This window comes from Cyprinus carpio, chromosome B16 (genome assembly GCF_018340385.1).
Source record: "Cyprinus carpio isolate SPL01 chromosome B16, ASM1834038v1, whole genome shotgun sequence".
Classification (NCBI taxonomy): domain Eukaryota; kingdom Metazoa; phylum Chordata; class Actinopteri; order Cypriniformes; family Cyprinidae; genus Cyprinus; species Cyprinus carpio.
In genome coordinates, this window is record NC_056612.1 from 18,266,066 (window position 1) to 18,290,145 (window position 24,080).

Genomic DNA, 24,080 nt, shown 5'->3' on the forward strand with positions numbered 1-24,080 from the left:
AGCAGGAAAAAGAGGAAGAGAGAGGGGGGGGTCAAGAGACTTTACCGACAAGAGAATAGAGAAATGAAAAAGTGATATTGAGGGGGCAGACACTAAAAAATATCTATAGATTTTTTCCTCTTTTAGACAGAAATCTTTATTCATTTTTGTCTTTAACTGATCTTAAAACTATTTAGTTACATATTGCTTAAAATGTACAGTGGAGATGTCATATAAAGTGATTACATGTAAAATTGTTACAATGCATTTTATTTGTAAAAATAACACTGCAGTATGGTTCCTCAACCTGTAGTTTGTGAAGTCCTCAACCTTTGTCATTAAAACCTAAATTATTCATCTTAAATTGAATTTATCCCTCACCCATCTACACATGACATGAGCATTGCGTTGTGTTACTAGCAAATAAAGATCAGGAATTTTGCATGTAGGCAAAGGATTACCGCATGGAGATTTCACATTGTGTTCAAGTTGGTTATGGTGTCACATGAATTCGCCATGCTGACAAACAAAAAAGAGCTACATTGCTACACTTTTGGCAACCTTCTTTAACTCTTTAACTCATTCCATTTACAACGTAGCTACTGTGTGCGATTCTGCTACTTCCGACAACAGGACAAGTGGATTTAAAACTTTGACGTGTCCACTGTAGACAGTTGCTGTGTCCAAAAATCTCCACTGTTTTCTCATTCACTGATCCCTGTATCAGTCCACTTATATAGTCCACTTGAAGGAGTGAATGAAAATTAGTGAATTCAGGCTGCCATTTTTGCGTATATTTTGCTTACTGTTTAATGATAATTTGGCAATTAGCTAATTGGCAAGTTCCACTTGTAAATGATCTTGGTGGCATTTGCCACAGTGTTGCTATGTGGTTGCTAGGTGTTCTGAATGTTGTTAGCACATTGCTGTGCGGTTGCTGGGGTGGTTTTTAGGTTGCTTTCTGTCCCCATCAGAAGAGTCCATTACCTTTAGTGTAAGTATGGGGTGTTTTTACCCACTCCTTTTGGAAAATCCTAACTCCAATTTGCTTAGAAACACAATAGCTTAAAGATTTGGAACACTGACCCTAAATATCAGCAATAATCAATAATCAACAAAAATATCTTGTACATTCTTTTTTCAGAAAGTATTTTCTTTATATTCAAAACTATATGAATTCTGACTGATTTGTGAACAACTGACCTATGGAGAAATAAAACCAGAACTATGTATTTTTCTAGTTCCTTATTCTAGTACTTCTTGTATTTTAGCAACATAATGTTTTCACATGCACACTGAATTCTCTAAATGTCAGATTTGAGATTTGAAGAAAGAAAAAAGTGTTGGTTCGTCTCAACACACTGTCCTTAAAATCACATTAAAAAGAAGAAATAAATCATAATCATGGTGATGATGATAATAGTGGTAATGATAATTTGCTGCATAACTCCTAGAAGTTCTTCTAAGTTCTAAAGCTTCACTTTATGTGTCTTTCTGGAAGATCAGATTGAGAACAGCCAGGAAACAGGCCAGAACCTCTTCTTCACAGAAAACACGCAGTTCATCAATTTTCTGCTGTATTGCTTCATTCTTTCTCAGGTAATTCCAGTAGAAATCTCTGGGTTCTCGTCCATTCTTGTGGTAGTGTCTGACCACCATTACAGCCCTGTCAGAGGTGAAGCCTTGTGTTTGTTTTGCTGCCCTGTTTAGGATGTACATGTAGGCCTGAACTTGATAATAGTTCTCGTGTGTTTCATTCAGGTGTGCAAGACGACCACCATTTTTTGGTTTAGTGAAGACTTTGCCCACCATATCTCCAGTGGTTCCTTTACACTCAATCACCATTTTTTCACTTTTTTCCCCTTCTGCTAAGAAGTCCAGTCTTCCAGAGAGGAACCCAAAGTCTAATTTGTTACCTTTGGTGTACCTCACTCTCATGTTTGTACCAGTTTCTCGCAGCTCATGGTAGAACTTGAGGCATTCAAGTTCATCTCCTGGGTTATGGAAATATTTGCCGAACTTTTGTGAAGAGGAGGTTGTCCAGAGAGCTGATTCGTCAGCATAATCTCTGTTCTCAATGTCACGGACATTCACTGTCACACCGACAGAAATATTTGCAAGATTGTCCCCAACTTCTAAATGTCTCCAGCTCCTTGTCTGTGTTGTAGCATACATCGTGGGTGTGGAGATAGCTTTTGTCTGGTATTTGTCCCTGAACCTGAATCCCCAACTCGCGTTTGATACATTCTTTCTCCACTGCGATCTTAGAGCTTCCACTGAATCTTTTCTTTTTTCAAAGAAAATCATCACTGTGAGTTCAAGAATTTTTCCATTGTCTTTCAATGGCAGTGAGTTCTTTAGCTCCCGGCAGCCGAGACGTGGAATGCTACTAAACTGAAGCTTGAAGTCTTCCAGTTCTTTTACAACATCCTGGGCTTTCTGAATGATGCCTGCATCCTCTGAGAGCCTGATGACTTTCTGGTTCAGTACACCATTGGGCAAGTCAATTCGAAGTGACTTTAGAAGTACTAGGTAGTCGCTTACTGATATTCCACTGGTGCTGGTGCTTGAAACAGGCTGAGCTTTTTCAGGCAAAATAACCCTAGAACGGTGCCCAGATCCTGGTTTCGAACTGCCCCCAAAACCTTGCTTTTCTGTTCCTCTTTCATTCTTTCCACCCGTGCTTCCAGTCCAGCCATACCCCATCCTTATTTTCAGTTCTAGCTCGTAAACGTTGTCATTATCCCGTACCTTCTGTCCATTCAACCCATTTCCCTTCTTCCTGCTCCCATCTTTCAATTCACCCACTCTGGATCTTGAAGTCTCCATGTTTTTTATCTTTAAAATTCTTTACATCTAGAAAACATTCGCATCGGGAAAATTAATGTAATAGAAAATTAATAAATACCATAAAATAAGATAATAAAATAAAATAAAAATGATATAATACTCCAAACCTTCAACAAAACCTATTTTTCCACCTCAGCCCTTTTTAAAATGTTATTTAATATTTCAGTACAATAAAAATATAAAATTAATGTTATTTAACAACATTTAAATAAATAGTTCTTTAATTCATTATAATGAAGATATTAACCTGATTATATGATGTTAGGATAAACTAACACGTTAAAAGTCAGAGGACTGAATCATTATTGTATACAAATTATCGCACTTGGAAATTTTCCTGTCACACCCTGTCATGTGATCTCTATGTTTGTTAGTCATAGGAGTTTATTTCTTCTTTTAAAACATTAACATTTCACTTTTGTTTAGCACATCATGATAATCTATGTTAACCATTTATGTTTTTAATAATTATGTTTGTATAGCAGTTGTGTGTATTTTGTGTATATGTCCTACACAACACATAATTGGTTTTGTTCTGACAGTACTAATATTTTTTAAACATAAAATACTGTATATAATACGTGCCTTCTCTAAAATAGTAGAGAAAATATATACTTACTGAGGTTTTCATCTGATTCAAGCAGTCGAATCATAACAAGACTTCATGCGTATACTTGACTACCTCTGTTTATGTTGTCAGGTGAGACGTCAGCTGAATAACAGGTCAACCCAGATGGCAAATGAGCCCTTTCATTTTCCATTCACCTGATTGCATGTGTGTTCATATCATGTTTAAATTATTTTGCAAATCATTAGATGTCACTGTAGGTCATACAAAAATGACTTGCATAAATCTCTTTAAAGATGAACATGTTTCTCATTTCTGAAATAAATCTGTCATTTAGGTTGTTTATGCTTATTGAATGAAAGAAAGTGAAAGTGTTTTAATTGTTCACCATTTTATTTATTTTATTTTATTTTATTTTATTTTAATTAATTAATTAATTTTATTTATTTATTTTTGACATACATAATATTTGCATAATATTATTATTTATTTATTTTAATTCAAGAGCTTGTCGTTCGTGTTTTCGCTGGATTTTATGAATCTATTTTTTGCTATCTCTAACCTGTATTAGCGTATGTATTGCAAGTGTGTATTTAATATTCATTGTACAGACAGACAGACAGACAGACAGACAGATAGACAGAAAGAAAGACAGACAGACAGATAGAAAGACAAACAGACGGACGAACGGACGGACGGACTTTTATTGTGTAATTATATGACACTGCCAGAGAATGTCTAATATGGCGAGAAGTTTCACTCTCACTACACTTCCGGCTTCTGAACTGGTTGCAGTTCCACTCTGATTCCATATGAGGGCGCTCACAGGACGAGTGCAGAATGAATGGAGGTCAATGGCGGTATACCCCTCAAAATCCACTTTTCTCAGGATATTATTTTTTGTCTAGTAATTTGAATGTTGTATTCGAAAGGAGATGCAAAGAAATTACACACTGCTGGGTGTTAGATTTTTTAGAGTCACGTATTTGCTTTAAAAAGTCTTTTAAAATGTCAATGACGTCATACGTTATACGTTCATTAGCAGAATACTAGCGTGTTATGGACAACAACAACTCAACCTGTAAGAAATTGAAAGGACATAAGTACTCGTTCATTCAACTTTCGACCTATAACCCATGTTGAACTTGCAAAACCTACAATCAGATATGAGATTTCTCAACGGCAATCGGGTGAAAGGGACAAATTTAGCCGTCTAGCCCCATAGACTCCCATTCATTTTGCACTCATGGCGATCGCCCCCAGTGGAACTCTGGTGGAACTGCAACCAAAATTCGGTACAATAGGACTTAATAGGGAGTGGGAAGGCTCTCCGTAGACGGGCTCTGACACTGCTGCAGACATCTATCTGTCACGTCATTTTTGGCGCCGGAAAAAGAATAGTAAACAGTGTGGGGGGCGGGGTTTTATCAATTTTTTTGAGCCTCATCACAATCACCGTTGTTTGAAGAATTCCATCAATACTTGCGAAAGCAAAAAATAAACACTATATTAACTATATTATATCGATATCATAAGCACCGTGGACTCAACGTTTCCTGCTGGTTGTTTCCATTACGAGAGAGGGAAGCAAAAACAGTGCCAATCGCAGAGGTAAAATTCTTTCTGTTTGGCACTTTGGGAGTCGCCAGTTCGCCCAACATTTTTGCAGCATCGGATGAGATGCTGGGGGTGGACATGGTGTCTTTTTTTCCCCAGTGCATTGCTTCTGCTCATACACATATGAAAATGAATAAGTGTGCATGGTGTTATTTTGTCTAGCATGCATCGTAACTTGCTGATATGTGAATATTGCACAGAACTTATGCAGCAGAACCTCGATCATTCATCACTCGCAGATGACAGATAACCTTAACCTTTATTTTGTTTATTACTGATGCTGTATACATTAAAACTACTTAACACCGTTGGGTTATTTTAAAGAGATTCTATCAAAAGGTTTTAACAGACTTGAGTGCTCTCACAAGTTAACAAGTGTGCCTGTGCGAAAGTGTTCTACTGCTCCATTGTTTTTATTCTAATTAGCTGTTTTAATTCATATTTTATGAAACATATAAGCGTAAAAACTCTGCTAAAGCGTTTGTTGATGCATATTTTTCTCTGGTATTCTATTACAAAGTTTGATTGACTGGTCGTCCATCCAGTGAGCATGGAGGCAGGAGAAGACCAGACCAACTCCAGCTCAGCCAATAGCAGTGCAGCATCAGGGGGAAACTCCCGCCCCCCTCAGATAGCTCAAATGTCTCTGTATGAAAGGCAAGCAGTGCAGGTGGGTCACAAAGCCACTGCGAAGTTCACAAACAGCCAAATTGAAGTGTCATTTAAATCACTTATTCATGCCAGTGCCACTCTGTGTCTTGAATTGTGGGAAATGCAGTTGTCTGTACTCTTGAATATGTTTCCAGGCACTGCAGGCGTTACAGAGGCAGCCCAATGCAGCTCAGTACTTCCAGCAACTGATGCTGCAGCAGCAGATCAACAGCGCTCAACTCCATAACCTGGCTGCTGTGCAACAGGTCAGACACAGTAAATCAAGCAAGATGAGGAAAAACAACCAAATTATGCATATTTCCTTTACAAATTGGATCAATTTTTTTAAATCTCAGTCCTGGTGTTTTAACTAGAGGATTCATCATTTTTAACTGGTTAGGTAAATTGAGTACACTACTGTACATTCAAAAAAAATAAAAAAAATTCAGCAAGGACACATTCAATTGATCAAAAGTGACAGTAAAGACCTATAATGTTACAAAAGATTCCTATTTCAAATGAGTGCTGTTCTTTTGAACTTTCTAATAATCAAAGAATTCTGAAAAAATCCACAAAAAAACTAAGCAGTGCATTCTAGCATATTAGAATGATTTCTGAAGGATCATTTGACACTGAAGTCTGGAGTTAAGTCTGGAGTTATGGCTGCTGAATATTCAGCTTTGCCTCACAGAAAATTTTATTTTATATATTTTTTTTCCAATATTAGAGTTTTTACTATGTTTTTAATCAAATAAATGCAACCTTGGCATAAAAGACTTCTTTTAAAAATATAAAAAAATTAGGAGTGCACGATAAATATCGGCCGATAATTAATGAGCACTGGCTTTACTGACGAGATGCGCATTAATTATCGGCCGATATTTATTGTGCACTCCTGAAAAAAATATCTTACAGACTCCAAATGTTTGAGCAGTGTAGGTGATTGTGTTTTACACATGTTGAGAAATATGAATTAACATGTCTGATATTCAGTATTTAAGCGTTGTTTTGCACCATATTTAATTGTAATTGTTTTTCAGCAAAGTGTTAATGAATTCATAGCTATCATGAAGTTACATTGTAGTTGTAAAATTTCCATTATTTTTTGCAAATGGTAAATTATTATTATGGATTTTTTTAGTAAAATTATTATCGCTAATAATTATTTATTTTTATGACTCTAATGTATAATTTCTGTTATTATTGTTATTAAAAACATTCTATTTTTTTCATAAACGTTGTAATATTAATTTTACATCAAAAAATATTTTAAGTGCTGTAGTGTTATTCTACAATTTTATTTATTTTTTTCTTCAGTATTTCACCCTGAGATATTTCCCTTTTATATTTTCAGGCAACTCTTGCAGCCAGTCGTCAGTCCAGCTCTCCCAGTAACAGTGTCTCTCAAGCTACAAGTTCAGCGCAGTGCACAGTGAGTGCTTTTACATCGATTAAATGTGTGGCCTGGCTGATGGAAATTAGAACTATGCTCACTTCTAACTCTTTCTCTGTAAAAATATGCTTACAGTTGTTGACAATCATTTTGGAATGTTTTATTAAACAGAGGCTAGAGCTGATCTATGGTGTGCTTGTTTAAGTCAACTTAAGTACCACTTCTGGTGGAGGGACCATGACAAACCCCCGTCCAGTGGGACCTGCCACCTCTGCAACCTCAACAGCCCTTAGCCAGTCAGTTTTGCTGGGTGGAAACTCGGGTGGACAGGGTCAGATGTACCTGAGAGTAAGTGTCTTGTCAGAGTGCACTTAAATCCAGACCAAGACCTAATATATGTTTTTATGGCTTGTAATAACACTGTACAACAGTATAAAACTGTTCACCCGGGGACCGTTCATGTAATGTTTATCCAAGCTCACACTTTTCCTAAGGGTGTAATTTTACTGGTCTTTCCACCCACAGGTAAACCGCTCTCTCAGGGCACCTCTCACCCCTCAGCTCATTTTCATGCCTGGTGGTACAGCGACAGCTGCTGTGGCAACGGTTGCCACACAGCAGCCCCAGCAGCAACAGGAAACAGCTCCCACATCCTCAAGTAACCAGTCAGACAATGATCAGGTGTGACATTTGGCCTTCTAAGTGTTTTTTTTTTCTTGACACTTTAGACTGTGTCATAATCTGGGGCACTCTAGTAAGCGATGAATCCTACTTCCTGAGCAGCTTCACCATGCAATAAGACCAGGTTGCTTGGTTTTTGTGTCTTTTTCACTGTATATTAAACATCAAATATATTCTTCTTTTTTTGTCAAATAAGTTTTATTGAAAGACAAAGATTTTGAAGATTGGAAATGCAATCATAGTAGGGGTGCACGATAAATATCAGCCAATAATTAATGTGCATCTCGTCAGTAAAGACGGTCATCTAATCAGTTGTAAATTCCATCACGTGCATGATTTCACAACTGACAAGCTGCGGAAATCCACGTTCATTATCAGCGTGGCTTTCCGCAGCTTGTCAGTTAACAATGGCTCTGTGTAGTAACAGCTGCTCTATGTGAAATCATGATATCGGCCGATATTTATCATGCACCCCTAAATCTTAGATATTTCGTCTCTATTACATGTACAAAGAATACAAACAAAATTATAAAAGAGAGAAAAAAACACATCACAAACTATCCCTTACAAGACCTTTTACATTAAATTGTAAAGTATGATGAAAAAATATTTAAACATTACATTAAGAAATGATGCCTTAGTCCGTAGGGTTTCCATCAAGGTAACAGAGAAAAGGGTGCCAGATTTTGTCAAACTGCTCAAATTTGCCCTTCAAACAGTACCTAATTTGTTCCAAATGTAAAGTAGAAATCATCTCTCCAAGCTGTAGTTTACATGTATGAGCCTTCTTTTTCTTCCAGAATAACAGTATTTACTTCTTGGCTGTAGTTCCACTGTATTCCAGCAGTTTGGAACATCAAATATATTCCTAATGGTTATATATTCTTAATAACTAGTGATTCTGTTACATAGTATTTCACTATCAGTTTTGAACAAAAAATTACTTGTCAGTGAAAATTAGTTTCGTCTGGTTAGACCATAGTGTTAAAATCTTAGTTCACTGTGATGTTGGTATATCCTTCTCCCTTTCACACTTTTGATTGTTTTGCCTCTTGCATAATTTCATTTGTCTCTCTCTTTTTAGGTGCAGAACTTGGCAATGCGTTGCGTGTCCACTCCAAGGGTGGCTACTGTAAAGACAGAGTTTGCAGACAGGAAGGAGACAAATGGTGAGGATTAAAATGAAGATATTACAGGGCTTAACAATACAGGGTTTTTACTGCTTGGCCAGTCGAGCCAGTAGTTCAGATTTTCACTTGCCCTGCTCCAACACATTTTTTTTTAAACTTCAATTTCTAATTGTATAAATCATAATGTAGTCTTATTTATCTAACTTTTTTTTTAAACAATATAATTAATTGATATATTTTTCACATATACCAATTCAAAACCTTAGGGTCAGTAAGGTTTAAGGTTTATTTAATTTTTTAATGACAGTTAAGATGTTAAAAAATCTACATATTTCAAATAAATAAAGTTCTTTTGAACATTCTACTCATTAAAAAACCTGAAAAAAAAAATCATCATGGCTGCTGAAAATCCTGCTTTGCCTTCACAGGAGTAAATTACATGTAAAAAAAAAAAAAAATATATATATATATATATATATATATATATATATATTATATATATATATATATATATATATATATATATATATATAACTATATATTCTTTTTACATGTAATTTACTCCTGTATATATATATATATATATATACATATATATATAAATATATATATATATATATATATATATATATATATTTACAAAAAGGAATCAGTTATTTTCAATTGTAATAATATTTACAATATTACTGTTTTTACTGTATTTTTAATCAAATAAATGTATTCCTGGTGAACATAAGATGCTTCTTTCTAAAACATTGAAAATGTTTATTTAAAATGGAAATATGCAATAATTGCTGGACATTATGCACTTACTATAAATACAGAGGAAACTCCAAGCCAGTAGCATTCATAAACACTTTGACTGAGGAAAAAAAGAAAGAAAACAATAGCATAGATGGCAAAACATGTCAATACCTGACAAGTTTAAATATTAACACATTTATTACTAAATGTCACAGAAAACCAAATGTTTATTTTACAAGTCATAATAATGCATGTACACAGTCACTCCCTTTTGTTTTGCCATGTATTGCATTTCAGATTCCCAAATGTATACAGTATGTCTGCTGCAATCATTTCCCAGTTGCACTGACTATGAAATGAACTAAAGTTTGTTTATCTCTCTCTGACCTCTAGGCTCATTCCCACTTAACCAGCAAACTCAGACTCAGCAGCAGTTTGGTCAGTCAGCCCAGCAGCTCCAACCACAGACTCAACCGCTCGCCAACCCCAAACTGCAAAACTGCTCCAACGCCACCAATCCCAGCATGCCTGGTCTCAACGTGAAGGGCGCTAACCAATCCGCTGTCACCCCACAGCAAGCTGGAGGTTCCTCCAATCCTCCGTCCTCCTCGGCTTCCACCTCGCTCCCTCTCTCCCAGATCCTCCTTTCTCAATCTGGCTTGTGCCAAGCTCGAGGAGTACCAGCTGCTACAGCAACCGTTACCCACATCCTGGTGCCAACCTCCAATGTTCCTACATCTTCTCAAGGCTATCCAATGGGTACGGTGGCAAACAAATCTAACATGACTGCCCAGACATTAGTGGTGCAGCCACTCCAGCAGACGGGGGCGAATCTGAGCACTGAAAAACTGGGTCATGGAACGGGGCATGTGCCAATTCAACCTAAAACGGCTCATCGGCTGCCTGTGCAGATGCCCCCTCGCCACCCACCTCCCATTCTCCCAGCACCACCCAACAATGGGCAGGCCACAGGAGGCCATCACCCTCATGTCCCAGTTCAGCTGGTCGGAGCGAGGCAGAACTCCCAGGCTTTAGCAGTGGCCCAGGCTCGGACCTGTTGTGCCCAGCAGGATGCTACGGCTGTCTTGCCCGTCAATAACTCTGGTAGCAATGTTGTTACAATGGTGACTGCTGTGGAAACGGGCGGAGCTGGCATGTGCCTTAAAACAGCCCAAAGTGCCCTCCCAGTGTCTCAGATGCAAACCAATCAGAGCCCAGCATTGAGTCAGGGTAATCCTGCTTTGGTCACACACTCGATAGATGGACAGAATAACTCTGGAGATTCTGTTTTCATTCAGTCTGGACCGGCTCCGGTTAGTAGTTAATGGGTGAACTGTATTTCCCTGTGGTCTTTCCATGCTGTGGCACTCATGCAATCTTCCTTCTCTTGTAGACGAAGCCTGGGATTGGTCCATTAAAAAGGAAATCTGAATCAGATTTAGCCCATGAGATGTCAGCTGAGGCCGTCAATGCAAGTCCGTCAATGCAAGACTCCGCTCCTCCTCTCTCACCAGCTCCCTCACTAGATACAGGTGGGCCATAGGCAGGAATAGTATGACTAAGTTACAGTGTTTATAGCAAAATGCTTCTCTTTTTTTTTTAACTATACACTATTTTATAAAGGTTTGGGGTCAGTAAGATTTTTTTTTGAAAGAAATTAATACTTTGATTGAGCAAGCGCATGGTTAAATTGATCAAAAGTAAACACATTTATAATGTAACTAACAATTTCTATTCTAAACAAATGCTGTTCCCTTGGACATTTTCAATTCATCAAAGAATCCTGAAAAACATATCACGGTTTCCACAAAAACATTATCATTAATCAACTGTTTCCAGCATTAATAAAAATAAAGTTTTCTTTTCCAAAACAGGAATAAATTACATTAAAAAAATATATTAAAATAGAGAAATTATTATATATTGTGAAAAATATTTTACAGCATTACTGTTTTTACTGTGGTTATTAAATGTATCCTTGGTGAGCGTGAGAGAAAACCTAAAAAAAAGTGCTAGTGTCAAATAATTGTAGTGTTATTTAAAACAATGTGTGTGTGGTTTTTTTTTATGCTCATTTGTTTTATTGTTGGTCATCCTTCTATCCCTTAGTTATCATAGTGGTTAATTCTGGATAATTAATTTCCCACAATTTGTACATTTAGATTATATTTTCTATAATCTTACACTCAAAGTTCATCTTTAAAATCCATAATCATTTGTTAATGCTGTTAATGTTATGTTTAACAGATCTCAAAATGAATATCCATTTTTAACAGTAGTTTATAAAACTATGGTTGCCTAAATTGTGAAACTAACATATTGTTTTGATATAGTATTTTTATAGTATTTTTGTATAAGTTTGCATCTAATATAAATATTGTAATATAACTAATGAACTAATGTAAATATAATTTGATATTAAATATGTAATAAATATTTATATATATATATAATTAGAAAATGTAGTAATAAACATTTATTTTAAAAAATTATAATATATAATGTGTATAAAGTGTAATATATATATGATTCAACAGTAAACACTATTGAATCTATGGTTGCAAAGTGGTGGACAATTTCTGGAAACTTTCCAAAAATTCCTGGAAGATTCGAAAAAATCCTGGAATGTTTCCAAAATTTCTTAAATGTTTCTGAAAAAATGTTTCTGAAATTTCCACCTTTTTGCAACCCTAGTTGAATCACTATTTATTCTTCTCATCTTCTCTGAACCATCTGTTTCTCCCTGTCTATTTGTTGTTTAGTCCCAGAGATAGCGTTCTCCTCTCCTCCTACTCTCTCTCTTTCTCTCCCTCTCTCTCGTGGAGGAGGACAGGGTGATCGAGCACCTGTCCCACAGGCTGTGGTCAAACCTCAGGTCCTCACTCACCTCATTGAGGGCTTTGTTATCCAGGAGGGAGCCGAACCTTTCCCTGTGAGTGTATCTGCTAAATGCAAATCTAGTTTTTCATGAAAGACACTTATTAATTAGTGGACCAGAGTTCTGAGAGGAATAGGACACACATTAATTGTTCCTTCTGACTGACAGGTGACTGGGCCATTGAAAGAACTTCCTGTGGCTGTTCCACCCATCCTACATCCAGAGAACATCCGCTCTGATAGTGAGTTTTTGTTTCAAAGTTGTGGAAAAATATTTCCTACAATGAAGTTGTTCAGGCATAATTATATTCTCTCTGTCTGTTACACATTGTGTCTATATATCGTTTTCAGAATTAAAGTGTGAATACTGTCTAAGATTTGCACCGGCCAGCCAGTTCAGACGATCAAAGCGCTTCTGTTCCAAAACCTGTGCCAAGAGGTGAGACCAAAATCAGCCCATATCACTAATAGATTCTTAAAATGTCTTTTTAATAATAATAATAAATGTATATTGAATAAATGTAATTAATTATGAATTAACCTGAATGAGTATGTGCTTTTCAAACAGGTATAATGTCAGCTGCAGTAACCATTACCGTGTTAGTAGGGGTCTTGAGGGGGTCGAACGACCACCAGGGGGCCCTGTTGTGCAGGATGTTATTGCTAGACGCAGGGGTCCTCGCAGAAGCAGCTCTGAGATCGCCTGTGCTAAAATAACAGGCAGGCATCTTTCTGTAAAGGTGAGATGATGGACATTGCAGCAACCTGATTATAAGATAATCAAATTAAAATCATATGTACATTACCGTTCAAAAGTTTAAGGTCAGAAAGATTTTTATTTAAATACTTTTAATTAATATTTTTATCCAGCAAGGATGCATTCAATTTATAAAAAGTGACCGTAAAGACATTTGTCACAAAAAATTATATTTCAAATAAATGCCATTCTTGTGAACTTTGTATTCCTCAAAGGATCCTAAATTAAATGCATCACGGTTTCCACAAACATATTAAGCAGCACAACTGTTTTTAATAATACAATTTTTTATTGAGCACCAAATCAGCATATTAGAATCCTTCTGAAGGATCATGTGATAATGGCTTCTGAAAATTCAGCTTTGCCATCACAAGAACAAATTACAAAGTTTGTGAGCCTATGAGAGAAGCATAAAAAATAAAAATAAAAACTTTGAACTGCAGTGTAGATATATAAAGTCACCCAAAGGGAACTGAAACATCACCCAAAGGGAACTGAAACATAATTTTTTTTTCTCTTTCGCAGTGTCGTTCAGAATCTAGCCGTTCCGAGGACATTTCCAGCTGTGAGGGTGAAGAAGAGGAAGACTTCTTGTCACTCTCTCCCAGCTCATCATTCTCATGCCCAAGACCAACCCACTGTGGCCCTCAGTTGGATGACACAGCACCAAGTGCCCTCCCAGTGGATGAGAACCACTTCTTATCTGGCAACCCTGCTCACTGGAGTGTGGAGGAAGTGTGTCAGTTCATTTCTTCTCTTCAAGGTTCGTGTTCTGATGCTCCTCTGGATGTATGCGTTGTGTTCACCTGTATATTTACTATATTATATCATATACTCCTCCATGTCTTGCAGGTTGTGAGGACCTGGCATCCCAGTTCCTGTCACAGGAGATTGATGGCCAAGCGCTCATGCTACTAAAGGAAGAGCATCTTATGTCCACCATGAACATCAAACTCGGTCCCGCCCTCAAAATCTGTGCTTCTATCAACAGCCTGAAAGATTGAACGAGGGATGCAGAGAGAGAAGTAGCAGGATTAGAGCTTTATACTTCTGTCACCAGCCTGAGAAACTGAAACTGATGGCCATGAAAAGACATTGGATTTTATGTCTGACCTAGAGATTAATCCAAAAAATATAAATAAAAAAACAGCAAAGAGCAGGATTGAATGACTTCTGAAGGGGAAAACAAGTGATGCCTTATTAAAGCTAATTATTTACAGTAGTATTTTTGTTTATGATGGCTAGATTGGAACTGACTAGTTCTCACTTTAATTTTTCCTGTTTTCAAACAGTTCCAGAAAGAATAATGGGAGTGATCCTAAATGACAAAATAGCACAAAGATAATAATGTATAATCTATAAATGACAGAATCGTTTAGTTAGGAGATGATAAACATAATACATCTCAATTCTGGATTTTGAATGTGCTACATATATAATATCTGGGCTGTGTTTGAATGGGCATGTGAGCTTCGCATCACTGATTTGAAGCCGTCACTGTAAATGTGTAGTCCTTTTGTGTTTGTCAGTTATGTTAAACAATAGTAATCAAAGTATGACTGATAATGCCTTTAGAGACAGTAATCAATGTTATACCTGTAGTGCTTTTGACTATCAGAGTCAAAGATGTGAATAAGTTGCCTTTCTAAGAAAAGAAAAAAAAAAACAGTATGTTGCGCCTGACAGCTGCATCTTCCTTCATGGCCTTGTTTTTTTTCACAAAAAAAGTCGACTTGAATGTCATTTGGCTACTTTTGTTTGGAAAGCCTGTTGTTTTCGGTTCATCAGCACTTGATTAAGGGATTGTTGATTGTCTTCAGTGTGCCATTTAGGAAGTTGATACAGTTAGATTCCCATACACTTTATAACTGTCTGCAATGAAAATATAGAAATGGTCATTGCAGCCATTGGTGATTTCATACTGCAGCTTTCTGCGTGTACATACCTGATTCACTGTTACTGATGGTTCAGAGGCTGTGAGAGATGGAAAATCTGTAATGCTCTCACTACACAGTATTACTGAATGGAAGTAGGTTTTGTTTCTTTTTGTAAATCACAGACTGAAGGAATGATTAGATAACTGATTCTAGAACAATACATTTTTTTTTCTACAGTAGATGGTTAGAAAACTTTTCATTTGTATTGAAAAGTAGCATCATTATTTTTGGGTACAGTTTACCAGCTTCATAGACAAGTATTAGTAGCTTTACCCGAGAGGCTTGCAGCACCGGTATGATGAGGTAGTGTGTAAGTGTTTGTGAGAGAGAGCGCCTGAGCAAGCTGTTTGTTGGGGCTCTAAACATATGGCTGAGTTTCTTTGTATGCTTAATTATGAATAAAGAAGGTGCTGTGACATTCACAACCAGTTTTTCTCAAGTCATTATTTCCTGGTTGGCAAATTAGTATTAGTTTCTGGTCCTTGTTTTAAAATGCACTGATGGCTTTGTCAATGGATAATGCACGTTTTATATTTGTTTTAATTGAATTTTTTAACAAATTTAACTAAAAGGTTTGATTTTGATTATTGGATTTGCTACGACTGAATAAATATCTTTAAATATATGTCTAATGTTAATCTGTAACGTTGTGTAGAAGTGGGTTTGAGTGACTCTCTGCCGGTTATGGTGATGCCAGTAGGTGGCAACAAGTTCCTAGAAGAGAGTCAACTTGATCATTCACTCAACCGATTCGTTCAAAACATTGATTCATTCAGAGGCAGCTGTAGTTTCAAGTCTCATGTTTTTGAAAATGCAGTCGTGGGAAGAAATACAGAGCCGTTGCCCGTTGGTTGCGGGTTTTTGTATTCACGTGCACCAAAAAAAGGCAACGAAAAATGAGAATTGATCCATTAACTAATGTCTATATTTATCCTTGGAATGAACACCACTGAAAAAAACGAGAAGAGTAAAGGAGAAACGAGATGTTACGTGAGTTTCACCCACACCAGGAATTTTGACTAGGTTTGTTGACTTTAGCATTGTAACGTTACATTACTTGCACATTAATTCTGCTTGTATGAAGACAAAACGAGAGTTATTGTGAGGAGAAGAAGAGATAAGTAAAAACGAATAATTACGTAGGCTTAATTATGGACTTGTTTGAGATCAGAAAAGATAGGATATGTTCTTGTTTTTCATTTAAGGATGTGTTTAAAAAAGTTGGGGAAGATTCGGTGATTGAAAGGAATGAAATACAGATTAAATAAATGACCACATACTACATTTAAACATGTCTAGCTAACATAATCCAAATAAGATTTAAAACAGAATATATAAAATCAAAATGTTTATTTTAAGGTGTATTATGGGGATAATTCTACTCCTGTAATAGTGTTTAAAATATCCAAGAGTTGAACAGATAAAGTCAATCATTTTCACATATCTTTAAACAAGGCTGCATCATTAACCTGGCTATTGTACTGCTAAATTTTGCTTGATCAGATCAGTCAAGTAAGTTTGAAACATTTCAGTGTTTATTGCTTTAAACTCCACCTTTTCATAGCATCAAGTTCAAATATCTAACTATACAATACATTTAGGATTTTATTCATGGTGACATAAAATCCTAGGATTTGGCAATGTTGCAATCTGTTCAATGAATTTTAAAGAAAGGATAATATCTGTAAACATTCTCTAAAATTAACATTTCATACATTAAAATTTTCTTATGTCTGTATGGCTGGTCAATAGGGGTGTGATGAGACACTTATCCCACGAGACGAGACGAAACACGAGACTGGGTTCACAAGAACGAGACGAGACTTTTAAACTTTTTTAAAGAAATCCTCGATGACTAAATATATAGGGAGAAATAGTCTTTTATTCAACTGAAAAACACAAAATGCAAAAAATGTAGACGCATTTTGAAATCAACTTGTCCTGGCCAAATTGCCCCCTTGGCCTTTGTCAATCATGGCCTCCTAATAATCCCCAACGACTTGATTGGCTCTGTCTCTCTCCTCTCCACCTGTAGCTGGTGTGTGGTGAGCGCACCGGCGCCGTTGTCCTGTGGCTGCCATCGCATCATCCAAGTGGATGCTGCACACTGGTGATGGTTGAGGAGAGACCCCCCCACATGATTGTAAAGCGCTTTGGTTGTACAACAATACACAATAAATGCATCATTCATCATTCAACTTATATTATATATCTACTTAATATAATATATCTATTATATGCAGCAATAAACAACATGTAAACTAGAGCTGCACGATTCTGGATAAATTGAGAATCATGTTTTTATATATAAATTGGAGATAACGATTATCTCACAATTCTGAAGAAAAAAAGATTAGAAAACTAAACAAAATAAAATAATTTACTAGCGGTTTTGGCAAAATGTTTATTGCTTAAGTCTTCTACTGTAGAGAATAAGTGTTTATACCCAAACTATAAACTTTTATCCCAGTACTTATGTTAATTAAATGTCTGTAACACAGAAATAATGTTGTGTGGTTGAAAAGACTGTTTGTGTTGCTCTTTCTGGATCAGCAGCAGCATGAATTATTCATTAACATGGGCAGTGACAAAACGTGCTTCTCACGCTCCACTGACACTCGCGATGTGAAACAGTTGTAATAGACATTCGTTGTCATTCAAGAATAAGATTGCGTGTGTGTTTGAATTGAGATCGCGATCTTTAAACGATTAATTGTGAAGCTCTAATGTAAACTGCAAATTGTTTTGCGAGGATATCGTCATGTTCTCGCGAGACCAGACGGATCTCGCGGGACACATCGGATCTCGCCATATCTCGCACCACGAGATCTCGTCACATCCCTACTGGTCAAGACTCAATTCACTCAGCAGGAAGCACTGGAGATGAACAGTTTACACCACAAACACCAAATAATATATTTATATATGTGTGTTGTATTGTGAGGAGTCATGTGAAGTTTAGAAAACGGTGTAGTTGTTGGATTCTCCATATCCTGCTTCCTTCAGATACTGTTCAATATTGATTGGCTCAGGCACACGGATAACACTGCTGTCATTGGCGCTCTTCTCTCCTGATTGGAGTTTACGCCTGACCTCAGCCAGTGAAGGGCGGTCCTGTTCCTTCCACTGACAGCAAGCTTTGATAAGTGAGTAACTGGAGAAAAGCAGTAGTAACAATTGATTATTTTGAACATACACACTTTATAATCAGTGAATAAAATAATTTTACAAAACAACAATTTTAAAGGTGTATTTACAGTGAGTTGGAGCAGTTGTTCGGTTTCTTCAGGGTTTTCCCTCGCTGATGATACTGTAGAAGTTCCTTTGCAGGGATTTCAGCAAAGGGGACCTCACCTGAAAGTATAAAGAATAGGATAAACAAAAATGTGAGAGAAGTTAAATGTGAGAGTTATTAATCATTATAAGCAAGATACAGTCAACTTGAATCGTCCCAAAAGAACCAGACAGCAAACTCACCCAGAGTCACCATTTCATACAGTAGCAGCCCAAGTGACCAACTGCAAAAAAGATCAATAAATACATGTATTTGAGCTGAAAACATGATCGCTGTTTTTTCAGATAACATGTATTGTGCTTTTTACTTACACATCACTTTTTGGAGTGGCTGGTCTCTTGGCCAGTAGCTCAGGAGCCTGCCACTTTTTTCTCCCAGGATCTTCACTGTGATTAACACTTGCTGATGTCCTTGCATACAAATCACCCAAACCCCAGAGTTTTGCAGTACAAATCCTGCTGACTAACACACTGCAAGCTTTGATGTTGCAGTGGAGAAGATCTTTGGTATGGAGAAAGTCCTACAGAGAAAGAAGCAAGAAAGGTCAGAGGATCTCCGTCCTTGAAACTGAACCAAAATTTCACACGACACCATCAATGTTGTCATATTTACTCCAACTAGTGCTTATATTGCCAAATACCAAAATGCTTGGATTTGACACTGAGAAAAATGGTGATAACAATATTGTGCTCACCAGTGCAGAGGACACATGTGAAGCCATGGTGAAGATCTTTTTTTCTGTCATCTGATACATGCCGTCTGGTCCAACATTATCCTGTTAATACCAAATAACAAAAGAATTTGCACCAAAATAAGTATTTAGATGCACAAACATTTGAGATCAACAACATAAGATAAAGGAAGCATTTTAGAACTTTCAAAATGTTGCTTATGTCCTATGGCTGCTTCCCACTAGTTGAGAACCACTGCTATAAAACATCTTGGTCAAACATCTTACCTGTCTACACCTCCACAGGAATCCGAGCAGATCTCTGTTCTCCATCTCTTCAATAACAGTAATAAGAGGAGCTCGCAGGGATATAACTCCCAGAAGCTCCGGTAAGAAGGGATGAGGCCCTAACTGGGAAAGGAAGGACGCAAAGCCCAAGAATGACTGACTTTCCTGGTTACTGGCTGAATCTGAGTATGAGAACAAAAAAAGGAGAGTGAAACTGGAATTCAAAATTTCAGTCAGAGGTTATGACTATATCATCAATCATAGGGGCACCTTTAAGTACACGCAGCACCACATTTCTGTTTTCCATACGAGCCCTGTAGAGTGAGACGGAGCTGTCTGACTTCAGAGAGTATGATGCTTTGAGAGGAGACACCCCTTTGAAGTTCTCCGGTAGTCGCTGTCGTGGAAGTTCCCTGGGCTTTGTGAAGGCTGAAGCTGTGGCGCCAAAAGAGCCTCCGCCATCGGTAAAGGCCACATTGTTGGCATTGAAGGAGGAATGTTCATTTCTATAGGAGTCTCGAACTGGGTTGAACGTCATGTAAGATGTAGTGTCCAATGCTATGGGCTCACCTTCAAGAGCATTCAGACCCTGTGGAGCTATGTATAGGGAGATAGAAAGAGAGACTGTTAAGGTGGGATTCAATGACTTAAAGTATGAAAAAACAGAACAGCATACTTAATAAAATATATTATCGCCCAAATGTCATGTTTGTTTACTTGAAGTCAGTATCAAAACCATTTTGTGCAAACAGTCTCAATGTGTAGATTAGAGGTGTGATTCTTAAGCCCTTGCCACGACACATAAGCACAATGGTTTGCATTTGAGATACAACATTTATACTTAACACTAAAGCAAATAATTAATACCTGTATTATGTACAGACTTTATGTATGTTATTAATTAGGAAATACATTTTTGTGATTAACTCTTTATTCAACTGTAAAATGTACACATCAATTTTGCTATGCATCATACATGTATCATACATGCACATTTTTACATTTAATACATTTAGCAAGTTGAAACATTGAAATATATATTAAAATGATAAAGATGTTAACACATTATATAAAGGTTAGAAATTGATTTGCATTTCAGTGAGTGAAATAATTATTTGATCCCCTACCAACCAGAAAGAATTCTGGCTCCCACAGATTGGTTATGTGCCCATGTGGAACACAGATTAATCCTGCCACTTTAAGAAGTTACTCCTAATGTCAGCTCATTAGGTGTATAAAACACTTATCCACACAATCTGTATCTTCCATTCCAACCTCTCCCACCACCATGGGCAAGACCAAAGAGCTGTCAATGGATGTCAAAGACAATATTGTAGATCTGCACAAGGCTTGAATGGGCTACAAGACCATCAGCAAGAAGCTTGGTGAGAAGGAGACAACTGTTGGTGCGAAAAAATTGAGCTCTTTGGCATTAACTCGACTCGCCATGTTTGGAGGGAGAGAAATACTGACTATGACCCCAAGAACACCATCCCTACAGTCAAGCATGGAAGTGGAAACATTAACCTTTGGGTCTGTTTTTTCTGCTAAGGGTACAGTACGACTTCACTGCATTGAGGGGCAAATGGACTGTCACTGGGCCATGTACTGTAAAATCTTGGACGAGAACCTCCTTCCCTGAAGATGAGTCATGGATGGGTCTTCCAGCATGACAATGAACCGAAACATACCGCCAAGGCAACAAAGGTGTGGCTCACGAAGAAGCACATTAAGGTCATGGAGTGGCCTAGCCAGTTTCCAGACCTCAATCCTATTGAAAATCTGTGGAGGGAGCTGAAACTTCAAGTTGCCAAACAACAGCCAAGAAAGAGAGGAGTGGATCAAAATCCCTCCTGAGATGTGTGCAAACCTGGTGACCAACTACAAAAAAAGGTGTTACCTATGTGCTTGCCAAGTACTATCTCATGTTTTTCTTTTGTGATCAAATACTTATTTCACTCACTGAAATGCAAATCAATTTCTAACCTTTATATAATGTGTTTTTTTTTTTTTTTTTCAGGATTTTTTGGTTGTCATTCTGTCTCTATCTGTTAAAATAAACCTACCATAAAAATTACAGAGCCTTTATTTCATTGTAAGTGGGCAAACTTACAAAATGAGCAGGGGATCAAATAAATATTTTCCCCAATGTGTGTGTGTATATACACATATACACACACATATACACACACACACACACATATATACACACGCACTCTTGGTATGTTATATATATATATATATATATATATATATATATATATATATATATATATATATATAGACACTCACCATCAATGCCTTGCAAGTTTCTCCTAGTCCTGGTTGTTCGACTGGACTTGGGTTGCAGGCGATCCACCTTCTCAGGACAGAACTTCAGCAGCAGCAGAAACACCAGTGTGACCAAGAAACTCATCAAAAACAACACCGGTACGATAATCACTTCCTGTTCATACACACGGATCTCTGAGGGAGCAAATCACATATTGACAAGGAATATAAGTGACTTTTTAAAATTTTCGCTTACAACTTTGGTGACATACTCATCTAATGGCGATGATGTCTTTTTGTTTTATCTGACAGACATGATCTACTCACCACACAATGTGTCTCCAGGTTTACATTCAGAATACACAGAACTGGAAGTGGTAGCCATCCTGCGCAGAGACAGAATGTGGATTTAAAATGTTGGAGATTTTTAAAATTAACTACTTGTTTACCAAAGTATTGCGCTGAGTTTCAGGTTGATCTCCAAATATGGAGAACATTGAAACAATGTAGATTTTAAATGTTCTAAGTCTTCTATAATGGCAGTATGAAACATCATGCTGAGTTCTGGGTCAGCGTAATATGATCAGTGTTTCTAATCAGCATAAAAGGCTTTGGGTAGTTGAGACACATCTTTGTCAACACCATCAGTGTTCAACAGTGTTTTTTTGTTTGTTTTTCAGGGAAAAACCCCAGAAAGAAAAAGGGGAAAAATACTAGGACATAGATTTCACATATAAATATTTACTGTGTACATAAGTAAATTATGTGTGTGTACATGAGAGTATCTTGTAAGTATAATCTCAAAGATGCTGAACTACACACTTATGATCCATGTGCAATATGAGATGAACTCATTTGTGAACAAACAGTGAACACCCAGTCTGGTGTGACATTCTAAATGTCAGTACAACAGGACTAATACTTGCTATACTTTGTGTGTGTTCATGGCTTGCAATTGTCAGCTGTGTTGTGCTACTAGATAAATGTGTTCTTTTTATGCATATAAGTGTGGCTAAATGTGTTTTCAGACTGTGAAGTAAAAGGCCACTGTATTATCTCTGTTTCTGACACATACACGGAACAACCTTTTTATTTGGATTATGATGCTCAACCTGTTTGTCTGCATTTTTCATTCTCAAACCCACATAAGCAACTGAGATGTATTATACATAGCCTAAATATATTTACTTAATGTATTTAAAAAGGGTCCAATACTTTTATTCAGCTGATCAAAAATGACAGTAAAGACATTTATAATGTTAAAAAATAATAATAATAATCCAAATAAATGCTGTTCCTTTCTAACTTTCTGTTCATCAAAGAATCCAGTAAAAAAATTATCACAGTTTCCACCAAAATGTTTTTAGTATCAAGAAGTGTTGAACAATAAGATGTTACTTGATTTCTGAAGGATCTTGTGACACTGAAGAATGCTGAAAATTCAGTTTTTCCAACACAGGAGTAAATTACATGAACAAAAAAAACTGTTTAAATAGAAAACAGTCATTTTCAGTTTTACTAATATTAAAATAAATACAGACTTTGGGGCACTTTCAAAAACTATAAAGAATCATACTGACCCCAAACATTTGAATGGCAAATATAATGCTTTCTCTGTAGTATATCTGTCCTTCTTTGACATAATTGAGGAATGTTTTGACATCAACATATGTGTTCTGTGCACTTTATAATACAAACTAATTTGCAATAAATAAATTATCAAACCATCTGACAGCTAATTACACAATTAGGCCTGCCTTGTAAACAAAAAGACTTAAGTCACGTATTTCACTTTGAGGGCTTCGTCTGCAGGTCTGTATTGGCCTACCTGCTGGACACTGTGGTTGTAGGTGGTCTTACTCCTTGATGTTCAGTCTTTCCTTGTGTTTTAGATTGTCTCTATTCAGATTGTTTTCCATAATGGAAATTATATCCCATTGTTGAATACATCACTCTATCCCATGTTTTCCTGTGTCATCAGTATCTTTTAGTAGTCTCCTTCCTTGTTTCTAGAGAATATCCTTATGGTGTACTGTATAGCCTGCTTGTGTTTATCTAGGTTGCACCTTTGTTGGTGACTTAGCTCCACCCTTTTCATTTGTGCTCCGTCTCTTCACTTGCTGTTGTTGGCAACACCCTCCTTTTCTGTAGTGCTAATTTTTTTTTTTTTTTTTTTTTACGGCCAAAGGGTTTATTACAGTGCCAAGCCATTTCTAAATTTCACAGAGTATCATTTACAGCTGTCAAACCCCGTGAAATTACACTATATCCAGTTAAATGCTCAGACCCTGCCTTTATCTCTACTTGTGTTAAACTAATCTCATGTTCAGTATATGTGACATTTTCTTCTTCCTGAATCTAGTAGCCTAACC

The 24,080-nt window shown here is 36.8% G+C and overlaps 3 protein-coding genes across 3 annotated transcripts; 1 reads left to right on the forward strand and 2 right to left on the reverse strand.

Annotated features, from left to right (window-relative positions):
• Positions 1–73: 73 nt before the first annotated feature.
• LOC122139999 lies at positions 74–3,559 on the reverse strand. The gene is made up of 2 exons (XM_042741256.1): positions 3,449–3,559; positions 74–2,835 (listed from the first exon to the last, which is right to left on the reverse strand). Exon 2 carries the CDS (start codon positions 2,806–2,808, stop codon positions 1,462–1,464), a length of 1,347 nt encoding a protein of 448 aa, XP_042597190.1. The 5' UTR covers positions 2,809–2,835; positions 3,449–3,559; the 3' UTR covers positions 74–1,461.
• Positions 3,560–4,782: 1,223 nt separating this feature from the next.
• LOC109104866 (polyhomeotic-like protein 1) lies at positions 4,783–15,606 on the forward strand. The gene is made up of 15 exons (XM_019118179.2): positions 4,783–5,008; positions 5,535–5,684; positions 5,821–5,931; positions 7,020–7,097; positions 7,263–7,406; positions 7,584–7,739; positions 8,824–8,908; positions 10,007–10,926; positions 11,007–11,145; positions 12,376–12,545; positions 12,660–12,732; positions 12,842–12,929; positions 13,059–13,230; positions 13,773–14,010; positions 14,100–15,606. Exons 2-15 carry the CDS (start codon positions 5,565–5,567, stop codon positions 14,249–14,251), a joined length of 2,646 nt encoding a protein of 881 aa, XP_018973724.1. The 5' UTR covers positions 4,783–5,008; positions 5,535–5,564; the 3' UTR covers positions 14,252–15,606.
• Positions 15,607–16,701: 1,095 nt separating this feature from the next.
• styk1b (serine/threonine/tyrosine kinase 1b) lies at positions 16,702–23,767 on the reverse strand. Its single transcript, XM_042741258.1, has 10 exons — positions 23,537–23,767; positions 22,036–22,094; positions 21,730–21,903; positions 19,708–20,034; positions 19,438–19,619; positions 19,174–19,254; positions 18,791–18,999; positions 18,662–18,702; positions 18,442–18,538; positions 16,702–18,338 (listed from the first exon to the last, which is right to left on the reverse strand). Exons 2-10 carry the CDS (start codon positions 22,091–22,093, stop codon positions 18,143–18,145), a joined length of 1,365 nt encoding a protein of 454 aa, XP_042597192.1. The 5' UTR covers position 22,094; positions 23,537–23,767; the 3' UTR covers positions 16,702–18,142.
• Between the last annotated feature and the right edge of the window lie 313 nt (positions 23,768–24,080).